The sequence below is a fragment of the Ailuropoda melanoleuca genome, chromosome 5 (assembly GCF_002007445.2).
Source record: "Ailuropoda melanoleuca isolate Jingjing chromosome 5, ASM200744v2, whole genome shotgun sequence".
NCBI lineage: Eukaryota > Metazoa > Chordata > Mammalia > Carnivora > Ursidae > Ailuropoda > Ailuropoda melanoleuca.
In genome coordinates this window covers 53,623,213-53,639,008 of record NC_048222.1, presented here as the reverse complement: position 1 = coordinate 53,639,008, position 15,796 = coordinate 53,623,213, and the positions used below count along the sequence as shown (strand labels likewise).

At 41.3% G+C, this 15,796-nt stretch overlaps 1 protein-coding gene across 1 annotated transcript in view; it reads right to left on the bottom strand.

Moving 5' to 3' along the window:
* Window positions 1-1,401: 1,401 nt before the first annotated feature.
* Window positions 1,402-15,796, bottom strand: part of ONECUT1 (one cut homeobox 1) — a 46,214-nt gene continuing 31,819 nt past the window's right edge. Inside the window, exon 2 of the mRNA XM_019804466.2 lies at window positions 1,402-9,038. Coding sequence (XP_019660025.2) covers window positions 8,746-9,038 — 293 coding nt within the window. The 3' untranslated portion in view covers window positions 1,402-8,745. The remainder of the gene's footprint in view (window positions 9,039-15,796) is intronic.

The window sequence follows — 15,796 nt, the reverse complement described above, 5'->3', positions numbered from 1 at the left end:
TTAGTTGCCACCTGCACTCAGTATGTATGCTATTTTCAGCACTTTAATGAACTAGAAGAGAAATGCTGACCCCATCTGGAACGCTTCATTTCCTTCTGGCTTCCCTCCCCTTCGGCTTCATTTACAAGGTCTTCTGCTGGTACTCTTAGTGCCTTTAGGTTCTTCCTGTGGAGCTTTCCAAATCCACCCAAACTACCTCCACTCAGCCAAAGACTCTTAATAGTTGAAGCCTTCAGGAGGCAGTGTTTGGGATGCTTCTAAGGAGTCTCTTCCTCTTTGTCAGGGTCAAAGCCCACTTGCTATTCAAAAACTTCTCCTAGACAGGTAGTTGTTTTTTCCTTTCTGGTGTCCTGGCACTTAGACATTAAACTGGGTATCCCTTTAGGGTCAACCCACTGGACCACTTGGCAAAGCCCTATTCACATTTTATGCTACATCTTTGTTGCATACTTCCTACCCTTAGAGAATACAAAGTAATTGTTAGAATATGCCAAGAAAACAGTCTTGCTCTTATATTGAAAAAATGGAAAACTTAACTTAGAAATTGGGTTTTTGTAACTAGAAAAAAAATATGCATTTTAAGATATTTACCAATAATAAAAATAACTAAGATTTATTAAGGATTTGACATATGCTGGACACTATACTAAGCTTTACTTACTTCTAATTTCTAATTCTCATAGCAACTCCGTAATATAGATTCTTATTCCCATTTTACAGATGAGGAAACTGAGAATTAGGAAAGTTAAATCATTAAAATTTAAGAATGTGCCCAAGGTCACAAATCTAGTAATCAGCACAGCAGGAATTCCAAAACTAGTTTTCCTTTTTTCTGAACCGGGCCTCTTGATCAATCACTGCACTCTATTAAAGAAAAGAAGATCCTAATTTCTCAGTCCTCCCCTAGCTCCTGAGCCAAATACACACACACACACACACACACACGTGCGCGCGCACACACACGGTATTTTACTGGTGAGGACTTTTAAAGGCCATTCTCTCTAATAATAATTTTTATTTCTTCTGAAAGTCAATCAGGTTAATATAAATGCTAACATCTACAAATAGAAGGTCCCACTTCCATTTAAAAGCAGCCTTCTGGAGCGCCTGGCTGGCTTAGTCAGTGGAGCATGTGACTCTTGATCTCGGGGTTGTAAGTTTGGCCCCCACATTGGGTGTAAACTACTTAAAAATAAAATCTCTAAAAAAAATAATAAACAGCCTCCTGTTCCACTGGAGAACACCATTTTCTTTTTTCTCTTATAATGAATCCTTCTTTAAACCATGACACTGGCTTGAGTTCTTAAACATGTCACCCTCTCAGCTTTATCCTTCCTCCAAAGAAAATCCATGAGCTACTTGCTGAGAATTGCAGAGAATAAAAACAAAAGAAGGCAAGAATTGTCTAAATTTAAAGTGCTGGAAAATCCAACATTTTATTTTACTACATTTTGGTGACTACATAAATGCTGAAACATTTTAACACTGAAAAGCATGATGGCATCATCACTTGCTTTTTTTTCTTTTTTTCTTTTTTGCTTAGCAAACACAGCAGATGATATTGCACGGCATAAAGTGAGAACAGTAGCGAAGCTTAAAAAAAATTAAAGAAACCTTAATGCAGTACAGGAAATACTCATAAACAAACCAGAATAATGCCTAATGCATTACACTTTTTGTTGCTACACACAAAAATACAGAAGAAGCATTGGACAGAGAGAGAGAGAGAGAGAGAGAGAGAGAGAGACAAAATATTAGCAAACAACCATACCTGGGTACAATAATCATTTAGTCTGAAATGTAGATGCAATGTAGAAACTACCACTGCTTTCTAATTGACAAAGAAAATGACAGCAACATTTGTCTTTTATCAAAAATCTTCTAAGCCCCTCATGGTTAGGTTTTTAAATTAATTAATTATTTAATTATGTATTTACTTTTTTTTTCTTTTTTTCATTGTTAAGGAAGAACTCCCTCTGCTCTTGGAAGATTTTCTACTCTACTGGTCTTTTTAAAATTTAATTTTTAATTTTTTTTTTTACCTGATGATTGTCTTAGGCACCCTCCTTACATAATAAACCATCAAGCTAACTTGAACAGGGAAACTGAGTCACACTCAAACAATAGCTAAGGTCAAAGGTATACTGAAGTTATAGAAGGGGGAGAGAGACAGGTCTAAGTGAGTGACAGATGGGCTGCCTTCTGAAGGGACAAGAAACACAGGGAGATATGAAGACAACTACCGAAGCAAGTGGAAGACAATGTTTTAAAGTTTATTTTGTTAAAAAATACTTGTTACTTGGTTCAGACGGCAAATCTAAAATGAGCCCACAATGTTTATGTAATAAATGCAGAACATACCACAAAAAAAAAAATCAAGACTAACACAGAAACAGAAAATATGACCTTGTGAATACAACTCTGTTCAGCGTTTCATTGCTGACGGTAAAAGTCTACTTCCTCAACCATTTTCCTGGGCTTTCTGTAACTCACTGCTCAGCATTTGTATTAAAAAGAAATAATTAATGCTTACCAATGATCCTGCAACTCAGAGCAGATTTATTGCCCTATTAACATACGTAACGAGTATAAAAATGTTTCTAAGAAAATGGAACATTGGACCCAAAGTCTAAGCCCTCCCTTTCTTTCCCCACCCCTAAGACCCCTGCAAAAGAAAATAAGATAAAATTCTTGTATTGAGAGGAAAAGTATTTACATCTATGGATTTATGCCACGGAGTTGAAGCAACTTATTTTAGCAACGTGAAACAAAGCAGTGGGCACCGGCGCTTCTGAGGGTCCTCTAGTCGTCTGAGAACTGTGTGTGTGTGCTGACCGGAAGCGGGCCAAGTATCTGAACAGCCTCAACGACGGGGCCTGGGGCAGGGCCCATCTCCAGGGTGCACAAGAAAAGTAGTGGGAAGACGAGGAATGATAAGAGACAAACTCTAATAAGGCTGGGGGACATTCCCTCGGGGCTCTGACCTTTGAGGAGAGCTCTTGCCATTTTGTGGGGGGGATGAGGGGTAGGGGCGTGGGGGGAAATTGTAGGTAGCAGATTACAAGAAACAGATGCGGAGAGGAACAAGGAACTGTGAAGCGTTTTCCTTGATAACGGGGGCCTGGCAGTCAGGTGTTGCTTCTTCTGTGGGCTGGCCAGCCAGGCGGGAGCTGGGCCAGCTGCCTCTCAGCCTTGACTTTCTGTTGGGGCAGGAAGCCATCATACTTGCCTCAGCTCTGCAAAAGGAACTGCCCCTCTGCCCTGCCCCTTGCCTTGAAGCGGTTCAGAAACTTGGTGAAACTTAAAGAGGATTTCCAAATTCAAGTTAGCGTGCCCCTTTGAGGTTTTTTTGTCGTTTTTTTTTTTATTTACACTTTTTACTTCTCATACCCGTGTGAATGGTTTAAAAAAAAAAAATAGCAAAGTATCTCACAAATGCCGGTGCTTTGAAACATGAAACAACTCTTAAATTCTTTGGAATTTCAGGTCTAACCTGCAAAATAATCTAAAAAAAAATTAATAAATTAAAGGAAGAACACGAATATGCCTTTCTCCTTTCTAGGTGACAAAAAGGACTACCTTGAAACACTCATTTTGGCATGTACAAATTTTTTGAGGGGGGAACCTGGCAGTGTTCACAACACACATTGAAGTGCCTGCTAAGAAAAAGCTGAAGATACACCCTGCAGTTAAGAGAAGCTCTTGCATTCAGCTTATCTTAGCATCAAGAACAAAAAGATTGTAACGTAAAGCTTTGGCCATTTCAATTCTACTATATACACTGTAAAAACTACACAGTCATAAATTAAAGCAGTGATTAAATAAGCTCATATAAAAGGTAATTAAATTAAAAAAATCACAGCACATTATAGAGAAAAATAGGAACCAGTTTCACAAAAAAGAGATTATATATATATATATTTTTTTTACCCTGTGGGAACAAATCTACTACGAAACACAAAAACTTCATAAGTAACCATCAAAATGAGAATCATTTCTTATTCCATTCTTGCATTTTTACACAACCCTTAACCCACCTGGGGAACATTTCTGGAAATTAAGTCTTCCTTGAGCAACAGAGCAGTTCTGCCAAGAAAATAAACCCCAAACCAAAGGGGGGGGGGACATCCCAAACATACAAACTACAAAATAAATAAGAATTATAAAGTTTTTTAAAAAGTAACCTTAACAATTATCAAACTAGTAAGTTCTGCCTTATCACATAGACTCTCTATACAACATAACCCTAAAACTTTATTACTATGAGGTATTTGGAGGAATTGGTAAAAGTGATGCACGGCCTGCCTGGTGAAGGGACTCGGTGAAGTGGGGGAACCTCGAGAGGGAACGAGGAGGAGGAGCTTTGGTTTATCAGCAAGAAATTGGGGGGAAAAGTCATCCTTTGGTATCAAAGAAAGTTTCATTGCATGGTTGCACGGAAAAAGCACCACGGTGAATAATTATTCCTTTTTTTTTTTTTTTTCATTAGTGGCCTTTCTAAGAGGCTGAGGTATTCAAAGAGTATAAGGTGAGAGGTCAACAGCGGTTTAACACTTTGGTTCAAGCAAGGCACTCGTCCTAGGAGTTTACAAAGTTTGCAACATGTTTGCCTAGAGATTTACAAGTAGAGCTAGCAGTAGTAAGAGTAGTATTTCCTAATGTTGTTGTTATCATTTTGTATCATTATTATTAAGAATGAAGACAAGTTTACACACTGAGTGAAGAGTGAGGAGGGGAGGGGAGGTGGGGGAAGGGAAAGGGTGGAGTTCCCTCTGCAGACCAAGGCCGTGCATGAAAATATCTTTGGTATTCTTTGGTATCATCAATGTGATTAAAATCACCAATGGAAATCGAGTGAGGTAGCGTCTTTGGTTCACACTATAAATAGTAGATTTTTACACTTTTTTTTTCTTTTTTTTCTTTTTTTACTTTTTTTTTTTTTACTTTTTTTTTTTACACATGGAAGTAGCTATTTCTTACCTTCTGCTTCTTTGTTCTTACTATTTAGGAAATAGTTACCAATGTACTGTAAAGCTAACCACACCACAAGAATAATCCAGAAGGCCAATCGCATCTCAAAATGGCCTCTGCTGTTTGAATGCACCCTAAACAACTAGATAGGAAAGGAAGAAGTGCTTTCTCTTTGTTTGCTAAATGCATAGTTTTCATCCTTTATGTACAAAGAAAGGAGGACCTTTCTTAGGGAAAATGCCTTTATAGCTCATGTGAAAATGTCCTAGGACTCTTTGGTATAGCAAATTTGCATTTAACCTGCAAAGACGGATCATTCACCTGGGGTAGCAATGGGAGTGGCATGAGTCCAAAAGTAGCGTAGTACTTTTACTTTTTTGTCCTGGAAAAGTAATTTTGCTTTTTTGAGGGGCAGAGTGAGTCACATGTTCAGTTGGAATGTCTGATTTCTCCACATTCTCTTTGGGTTTGGGGATTTATCCAGGGACTGAATACTTAGTTCCTGACATCCAGAATTCATTTACCTGAACAATTACTGAAATCTGGCTTTTAGAGTGTCCAGACTTCACATCTCCCACTTGCTCTCTTTGCCCCCTCTCAGGGAAGCTTCTAGTCATGAGAGGACCTGAATGATTTATGGTCAAAAACAGTCTAACTTCCATTCTACCAAAAAAACCCCAAAACACGTTATGTGGAGTGCAGTTGGAATAAACAAACATACAAATGAAAGAGTGAGATACCTTTTTGGGTGAATTTTGCAAAAGGATTGAGAAATAATGGGTGACCAAATGGCATGTGATCTGCTCCACTGAATGTGGTAGGTTAAGAAACCTGAGCCATAAATTAATGCTATATGCCAAGTTAGAAGCAATAATCAGTCACATATGACATAACGAGTATATTGATAGTGAGAAACTGAGTTTGTCCATTATGATTTCAAAAAGCAAAGGTTGTGAGGATGCTTGAAGAGTCGCATAAAAAAATTGCTTTTCATGCTCTGATTTGTGCATCTGTTTATGAGAAAATATATCTCTACGCCCTGAAATTGTGTAATGGGTGCAAATTCAATGCTGGTATGAAAATTATCTTTGGTGTTAGCAAATAGGATCACTGGATGATTTTTCAAAAAACCATTATGATGGGAATATTAGAAATGTAGTAATATTCTTTGAGACTGTGTCTACACAGTACCAAAATAATTGGTCAAGAATATAAAATGCAATTGGATTAATCTGAAGGGGTAACGCAGCAAAAGCAAAGCAAAAAACATGGTGTTCAAATTCAACTTTTGTTCTTCCTGGGGTGCTGAATTTGATAAGATTGTGTGTAGACACAGCTTGAGTTTCCCTGCATTTAAAATTCTCATGTTTTAAATAAATAAGGCTTTCCTCCCTCCCAAATTATAAATATATAGCTGTACTCCTGGCCCCCTCCATTCCAGAGAGAGAGAAAAAGTTAATCAGTTTTTTCCTTTTGGTTTATGTCATTGACAAGATTATATGTTAAGTAAATCTCTACGGGTGGCCACTGAAATGGTCTCTTTTAAAAGCTGAATTGTAATTGTGCCATGTTTGGAAGGAAAAATTTTAAGCTGGAATTTGCTCTGAGATTAAAAAAAAAAAATACTGAGACAAACTGTGTCAAGGCAAATGCGCTATTTCATTAAAGGAGAAGCATGGGTTGGTTTGCTTTTCTCATTCTATAGCAGAAATGAAGGAGACCCAGATGGCTTATTGGTTTACCTTCATCTCTCCAGGCGTCTGTCATTTCTAGACCTAGATAAGATGCTCAGATTTGACCGTAGGGAGTTAGGCTTTTGTGTCGAGATGGTTCAATTTTTTTTTCTTTAGCATCTTAATGAATCTCAATCAACAACTTATTGTGGAGATAACATTTCATTTTATATTTCTAATTAGGTGTGGTAGTTAACCAAGAGCACCCAATTCTTTACCTAATAGTATAAAAGGTATCCACTTCTATGAGTTACAATTCAATGGAATTCAGAGAGAATTTTTCTGGAAAGCAAGTGATTCACTGGGGTACTACTAGTACAACTGTGTTAGCTTTTTTCCTCCCCCTTGATTTCTCCAGCTGTGGTTTAGTGATTGGGAAAAATAGAAATTGAAAATTTTGTATTTGGAAGCTCAGGTCTAGGGTTTTATCTGTCCCTGTTACGGAGTGGACTCTATGTCATAAAATTTCCAGCTTAATGCGATAGCAAGAAAGAATGTAGTACACTTTGGAGGCTACGCTTAGAGAAATAAATAGCTTCATGCCTATAGAACCCAAAGTTTTGTCTTCCACTACAGCTCTGGTGTTTCCTATGCTGTTTCACCATTTTTCAGTTGTATCTGCTATTTCTATGGATGTCCAAGTCATACAATATCTGAGATTGGCAATAAAAAACAATTTGACTACAAATACTGGATAGTTCATTTTAATAATAATATTGGTCTGCTCACTTTGTGTGTTTGCAAAGTATTTTAAAAAGGTATTTGGTGTCAAGTGCATAAAGCAACTTTAAGTCGAATTAACCTAAGCATGATATCCTTTATTCAGTGATCTTTTACTAAAAAAGCATTACTTAGAACACATTTTCTAATTTAATTACTTGCTCTGTTAAACTTAGTTTTCTAATTTACAAAGGGGGTCCTACTTTGGAAGAATCCCCAGGTTTTCTCAGCTATGAACAGATTATGGCATCATGTCTGTATGTCTACTTAAGTATCATTTATGGATCCCGAAAGGGAGGGTGCCAGCTGGATGTACATGCCCGCCACACTGACCTCTCTGTCATGATACTAATTGCTTCCCTGAAGCTACATTCTTTCTTGCCAGTTCTGAAAACTAATATTTCAAATGCGTCAAGAGTCATAAATAATAGTCATGATTCTATGTGGCATGTGTATTACAGCTAGATCAGTTCATACGTACAACTTTACATAGTATCTTGTGTAAAAATAGCTTTGGTTATTAAAATCATTGCAATAAAATACCTGCACTATAATATTAAGTGTGTTCTTTGGTACCTAGGTGATTTTTTTCTTTAAATGGATGGACTCTTGTTTCATTTCTTAAAAAATATCTGAACACTCCTTAACAAACAAAGAGAATGCACTGGTTTAGGTGTCATTCAAATTTTCTTTGCTGGGTTTGAATCTGCATTTAGGTTGCGGGCCTGGCAGGTTCAAACGCTAGGCTAGACGAGCGAAATCACACTCCTATCCAATGAACTCAGACAACCCCACACTATGTTGGTTGCACCCCTACAGCACAACCCTTCCTGAAGACCAGCCCTGCCTAAGTCCCTAACCACTGGTGGTGTGTGCATGTGTTTGTGTGTGTGTGTGTGTGTGTGTATGCACTCACGTACCCACACACAGTACTGAGACACCATACACCTTCGCGGCATGGTGGAACAGATAAGAAAGTCTGATCTTAAGAGATGTCCACTCAATGGCTCAAAATCACTATGCTCCAAACCACGAAACAGCCAAGCACAGTGAGAATGATCATGGATTGAAGGTGTGAGATCCAGTGGTGCTTTTCTGCTCATAATTTTTCTTGCCAAGTCGTTGCCCCGCGGAAGTGTGTGTCTCCGAACAAAGTCAGAATGCAGGTGAGCTAAGTCTTTGGTTTCTTTGGACTATAAATAACACTTTTTTTTTTCTTCAAATATTTCTAAGTATAAACCTGCTATCTTGAGGTCCTGGTCTTTTAAAAATTTTTTTTATTTAAAGCTTTTCCACCGAGGTTTAGTTTGTGGTTATTCCTTCATGCTTTGGTACAAGTGCTTGATGAAGAAGATGAGTTGCCTGAATTGGAGCTGCCCTCGTCCTGCCACTTGTCCAGACTCCTCCTTCGCGCGTTCATGAAGAAATTGCTGACGGTGCTCAGCTCCAACCCCAGCTGCTGGGAAATAGTGATTTGCAATTCTTTGGATGGGCGCTTATTTTCCTTGAATATTGCATGTAGAGTTCGACGCTGGACATCTGTGAAGACCAACCTGGGCTTTTTGGGTGTGTTGCCTCTATCCTTCCCATGTTCTTGTTCTTTCCTTTTGCATGCTGCAAAAATAAACCACAGCGGATGTTAGAACAAACTGCCCAGGAGACTCAGGAGTAGAAAGGCAGAGCGAGTAACATTTGTTTGCCATTCCTCATGGACCACTTTGTGGCTGCTGAGCTCTAATTTTAGTACCATGGTGGGCTGGGACGGAAGTGTGATATAAGGATGGAGAGTTTGGAGGAGGTGGGTTTCTGTGAGTCCTGCGTGTGGGTCCTGGCTTTGTAAGTATCTGCTCTTTGTCCGTGGTGAGCGGTAAACCAATGAACTCCACCTTGGCCTCAGATACCTCATCGGCAGAATATGGGGTTCTGGCAAAACAAACTTGTTGCTTGAATTTTTATATCACTATCTGCAAAATAGATATAAGAATAATGGGCCACCTGGGTGGCTCAGTCGATTAAGCGTCTGCCTTTAGCTCAGGCCATGATCCCAGGGTCCTGGGATCGAGTCCCGCATCAGGCTCCTTGCTCAGCAGGAAGCCTGCTTCTCCCTCTTCCTGCTGCTCCCCTGCTTGTGCTCTTTCTGACAAAAAACAAAAACAAAAACAAAAACAAGCCTACCTTGCTGGGTTGTGGGTAAGGATATATGAACTAGTGTATACAAAAGTTTATGTTAACTGAAGTGCTTTACACATGCAAAGTCTTATCACCTAGAAGTGGCTGTACCCTCAAAGGGTTTATAGTCTGCTCTTGATAGAATACTAAGTGCCTAAGAGTGTCTGAAAACAATATAAAAAAGAATTGCATTTGTTATCCTTCTGATCTTTTTTGTTTCCCAGGCAACTCCATATGTAAGAAAACTATAGAGAGCCTGCTACCATACCCACCAAACAGTCCTCCACTGATTATTCAGTGAAACCAGGACTCTCGGAGTTATGAAGCCTGCTACCTTGCCACTGGGGCTAAAACTGTCACGTGAGGCACACTCCTCTTTGGGGTTTCTCTGTGCCTTCATGAAATTTTTCCCTTTGGGTGCCCCACCTTCCCCTACCTTATCTCCCACACAGAAGGCCCATTACCCTCTCTCTTTCGTCGTCTCTCTCTTCCTCTCTTCTCTTTCTTTCTTTCTTTCTTTCTTTCTTTCTTTCTTTCTTTCTTTCTTTCCTCTCCCCCTTCCCCCCTCCCTCCCTTCTTTCCTCCCTCCTCCCCCCTTCCTCCCCTCCTTCCTTTCCTTCCTTTCTTGGCTTGAGTAATGCAACAGCCTTTATTGTTGTAGTCACACTGACACAGATGTCCCATTCTGGGTCAGAACTACCCCCATACCACCCCACCCTACCCCTTGGTCCTTAACAATGTGGAACTCTGGGGAGGAGGAGCAGAATCCCTAAGCAGAGATGGAGAGAGGCAAGTGGGACTGGTGAATGTGGGGGTCACCTGGAACTGAGGATTCAACAGGGTCAGGATGCCTGAATCCTCTGTTCTGATGCGGGCTGGGAATACTTGCGTCCTGGGTTCAAGATCTGGCAATGCCCTGACCTGGGTTCAAAGCTGGGGTGGGGTGTGGAAAAGCCTTAGTCCAGGGTTCAGAGAATGCCTTGGTCCCAGATCGCAGCTTTGGGGCTGAGCATGGCAGATCGGAGGGACCCCGATTGGGGGTGAAGGAATATCTCTGGGTCCAGAGTTTGAGGTTGATCTTGGATGCTCTGGTCTCCAAGCCCCAAGTTCAGGGCTGGGGTAGAGTCTGGTCCCCTACATAACAGGGGCTGGATAGGAGGGATATACCAATTTTGGAACTGGGGGGAGATGTCTTGCCATCAGCTTGCAGATGTCTTGCTTTTTGAACTGGAGAGATCACTCTATTTTAAGGCCTGGGAAAGGGCTCTGGTCCCTGATTCAGAGCCAGAGTGGGGGTGGTATTCTCCAGGTCTTGGGTACAGATCCCAGACCCCTAAGATCCAGCCTCTTGCTCTTGTCCCAGTACCTCCAGTCACAGCCCCACTGGCGTCCACTTGAGACCAATACTCTCAATCTTGTTTCCAATTCTGTTCTTGAGGTTTTGCAGGTGCAGTGAGGTGTGCACAGAATTGGAAGCAGGGGCCCAGAGACACTGAGCAGGAAGGTGAAAATGCTGCCTGTGGCTCAGAGAACACGGAAGCTGACGGCAAGCACTCCAGCCAGGCGGACACCAGGGTGGCTGTGTGAGTCTCAGCTGAGGGCCACTGTCGCTATCAGTGCACCTAGGAGGGTGTGCAGCATGAGAGGGAACCTGATCCTGGTGCATAACCAGGCTCTGCTCCAAGCCCACAGCCTCCACAAGTCCACCCTCCCAACCCTTCACCTTGACCACGTCCTTGTCGCTGTCTCTGCCCGAAGTCCCGTCACTCTTTCACATCTCCTCATCCCTCCAGTTGGCTGCCCTGCCTATTGCTGTCTCCTGCCCCACCTTTTGTCTCTTCGTATTCCAGCTTCGCAATGTCTTACTAGATGGTTCATCAGCTCTGGACAGATGCAGTCTCTGTGCTCTCCTCACATAGCCCTGCTCCCCAGACGGCCCCTATCTTTCATTCTTAATTGCCCCTGGATTTTAGAGTTTCCCTAGGGCCTTAGCACAAATTAGCTCAGCAGTCAGATCAGCTGAAAAGCTAATGAGTGAAGGCTGAAGAAGACTCCAGTCTTCGGAGTCCAATCTAGGGGTCTCCAAATTTTTTTAACCATGTGCTACTTTGTAAAAAATGTTTTGAGTGTGTACTCCCTAACATTATTTACTTATAAATTATATATATGTGTTACTCTAATACTATATGATGTACGCTATAAAGCATAAGCAAAATACACAAATTTTGAAAGGAGTAAAATAAAAATAGACACATCTACAGATGAATTAGCTTGCCTAGGCCCTGACATGCATTCACCCCAACCAAGGGACCACTGGTCCAATCCCAATCATAGGGAAATATGAGGGTAAGAATTTCAGAATGGACATGAAGGGAAAGCTCATTAATGAAAGAGAGATTTTGAGGCCAGTCAGGCCATTCGGTACATTTTATAACATATCCCATAGGTCACTGGCTATGCCCCTTTTCAACGTGAGAGGCAGCATCAACATAATGGGAAGTATGTATTAAATGTCCAATCCCTCAGAGCATCGAGCTACATACCCCAGCTGAATTTCCCCCAAACAGAATCTCTGCTCCCAGGGACGTATAGCCCTCACTGGGCAACTAGATTAAGTCTCTGAAAAAACAGCTGACTAGACTGAGGGCACGTCTAATTCATCTGAATTAGCCCATGTAGACCAGCTTTATACAATACTCATGCACATGGCTGATGGATTCATTCCTTCACCTTCAAAAATGAATATGACATAGGCTTTGCTCTTCAGGAATCAGTCTAATGATCACAGAGGCAAATGACTGTTTGTATAAAAAGAGTATACAGAATATTACTCCTGCTTGAGGATATTAAAGAAGGCATCAAAGAAGAGGGGCTGCTTACACTGGGCCTGAAAGCGTGAGTAGGAGTTTGTTAATGAGAGACGTGGGACAAACTCATGCCCGGCATGGGGAGCAGCGCTCATGAAGGATGGATAACTGTCAGTGGACAAAGATCAGAATTGAATTACCTTGTTGGTAAGGAGGAGTTACTGAAAGATTTTGAGAAAGTGTATACTGTGATTAAATTTGGGTTTAGAAAGACCCCTCTGGTGGTGTTGTGGGGGATAAATTGGAAGCAGCAAGATTAGGGACAAGGATGCTGTTACCACCCTAATCCCCTCAGGATGAGGCACTCATTCCCCACCTGCTGCAAGTGTTGGTGACTGGTGGCCCTCAGCTGAGGGCCATTCTGGGAATTGCCAGTGGGGGGTGAGGGGTGTAGGAGGATGGAGGTTGAAGAGAGTGGGAACCTCTCCAACCCCTTGCATCAAGTTGGGAAAATTCTAAAGGGTCACCCAGTTCTATAGCACCCCATAGAATTGGTTGAGGCTATTCTGACAACTACCAAAGCTCAACTTCTTCGGGCTGGTCTTTCTTCCTCCACTCTCCCAACAGGGATTACTCTCCATAGCTCTCTCTGATAACCTGCCTATATGCAAGTCTCAGAAACCCAGAGTCTGTTTCCCAGAAAACCTGGCCTAAGAAAACCACTGTAGTGAGGACCCCAAATTAGACAATGACAGTTGGGGGTGGAATATGGAGACCAAATTCAAGCGCTTCTCAAAGACAGAATCAGGAGGACTCAATGACAACTTGGCTGGGAGGGTAGAATTCCAAACAAGTCCCAGGTTTCTTTCTTTTCTTTTCTTTTTTTTNTAAGATTTTATTTATTTATTTGACAGAGATAGAGACAGCCAGCGAGAGAGGGAACACAAGCAGGGGGAGTGGGAGAGGAAGAAGCAGGCTCATAGCGGAGGAGCCTGACGTGGGGCTCGATCCCATAACGCTGGGATCATGCCCTGAGCTGAAGGCAGACGCTTAACCGCTGTGCCACCCAGGCGCCCCAAGTCCCAGGTTTCTGATTGGAAGGTGGTAATGAGGCCATTAGAGAATGCAGATGGAGAAATGAATTTTATGAGGGCAGTAATCACTTCTATGGGGGACAAATTGCATTTGAAGTGCTTGTTGGACATTCTGTTAAAGATCTCCAATAGGTGGTTGTCCAGCAGACAGCACGATATATGGGGACTGGAGCTCTGGGGTGGGGGAGGGAGAGGGTCTGGGCCAGGACTATAGACTGGGAAGTCATTAGGGCTCTGGATGGTAAAATACATGGAACATACCTATGCAAATATAAGTAATTGAGCATCAGGTGCAGACTCAACTTATTTATCATTCAAAAGGCAGAGCTAAGGGAAATCACAAAGAGATATCCATTTTCCACCTAACCAGGTTGTATATTTGAATGACTTCAATCTGGTCCTTGGCATTTGGCAGGACTGAGTGGGCTGAAGCTACTTCCAAACCAGCATTTCCCAAATGGTGTCAGAGGAAGGATACTGTCTCCAGTGGGTTCCTGGAAAAGGTGGTTTGCAGGTCAAGTATATTTGGAAAAACCTACTATATATAGCTTCTTCCTCAACATTCAATGACACATGTCATTATGTTTCCTAAATTTATTTAGCCCTAGAACTCTGTTCAGTAGGGACTGTCTATTAATGTCTCATACAATACTAATGTTGGGGAAATGCAACTTCAAATAGAGACGTATTTATCATAGAAGTGGATTATAGGAAAGAGGATTCTTCCTGTTTGTGAAACGTAGTGCTGAAGAGGAAGACGACCTGTCATGAGTCGCCTTTATGAAGGTGAGCCATAGATATATTTGCAGTATGCAGGGGCAGAGTATAGTGGGCTATCTCAGACAAGAGACTTTGATCTTCTCTATGGGCGAGGTCACCCACAGTGAGTTCCAAGCAGGAGGGAGAAGTAGGCATGGGAGATGGTAAAAGGCAGATATGACTTTGTGCACCAAAGAATAAAGACTGTAAAGAATTATTATTTATTTTTAAAAGGCAGCACATGAGGATATAAGTAAAAGACAAAGGCTTTCATTTTAGGCATGCCTGGGACCTGTACTTTGCCCATAGCTGGCAAGACTGAGCCAACCATATTTCAAGAAATGTGAATTCTGCAGGATATTGAAAAGTATTTCATGAACAATGAGTTTTGAGGTCAGTCTGGGAAATGCTGAGTTAATTAATGTTTAAACAAACTTCTTTAATGCAGGACTTCTCAGAGCCTTTGATACCTTAAGGTGCACTGATACTAAAAGAGTCTCCCAAAATTTAATATACTAATGTGCACTGATACTTATGGGGTCTCCCAAACTTCTTTGATTAAAGAACTCTATTCAGGGAATTTCTCTCAGGAATGGCGTTGCTTAGAATAGTGTTTCTCAAAATGTGGTTGGCAGACCCATGCTGGTCTGTGAACTGTTACTGACCTGCATCAAGATCAGTACAGAAAATTGAGAAAAAGCAATTAGAAATGTTTATGGCAGTTTGATATTGCTACAACATTCAAATGTATGATTACTGTTCTAGTAATACATTGTGTATTATCAAAACTATTGTTCCAGGCATGCCTGGTGGCTCAGTCGGTTGAGCCTCTGACTCTTAGTTTCGACTCAGGTCTTGATCTCAGGGTCATGAGATCGAGTCCCTGTCGGGCTCCGTGCTCAGCGTGGAATCTGTTTGTCCCTCTCCCTCTGCTCCTCCCCCCATTTGTGCTCTTTCTCTAAAATAAGTAAATAAATAAAATCTTAAAAAAAAAAAACTACTGTTGCAGGACAGATAGAAATTAGAAACAAACAACTAGACCTTCACTACCTAGGGTTTAAGAAACTCTGTCTTAAAGGCAAGAAACAACAATTGTTGGAGAGGATGTGGAGAAAGGGGATCCCTCCTACATTGTTGGTGGGAATGCAAGTTGGTACAGCCACTCTGGAAAACAGTGTGGAGGTCCCTTAAAAAGTTAAAAATTGAACTACCCTATGACCCAGCCATTGCACTACTGGGTGTTTACCCCAAAGATACAGACGTAGTAAAGAGAAGGGCCATATGCACCCCAATGTTCATAGCTGCATTGTCCACAATAGCCAAATCATGGAAGGAGCCGAGATGCCCTTCAACAGATGACTGGATTAAGAAGCTGTGGTCCATATATACAATGGAATATTACTCAGCTATCAGAAAGAACGAATTCTCAACATTTGCTGCAACATGGACGGCACTGGAGGAGATAATGCTAAGTGAAATAAGTCAAGCAGAGAAAGACAATTATCATATGATTTCTCTCATCTATGGAACATAAGAACTAGGA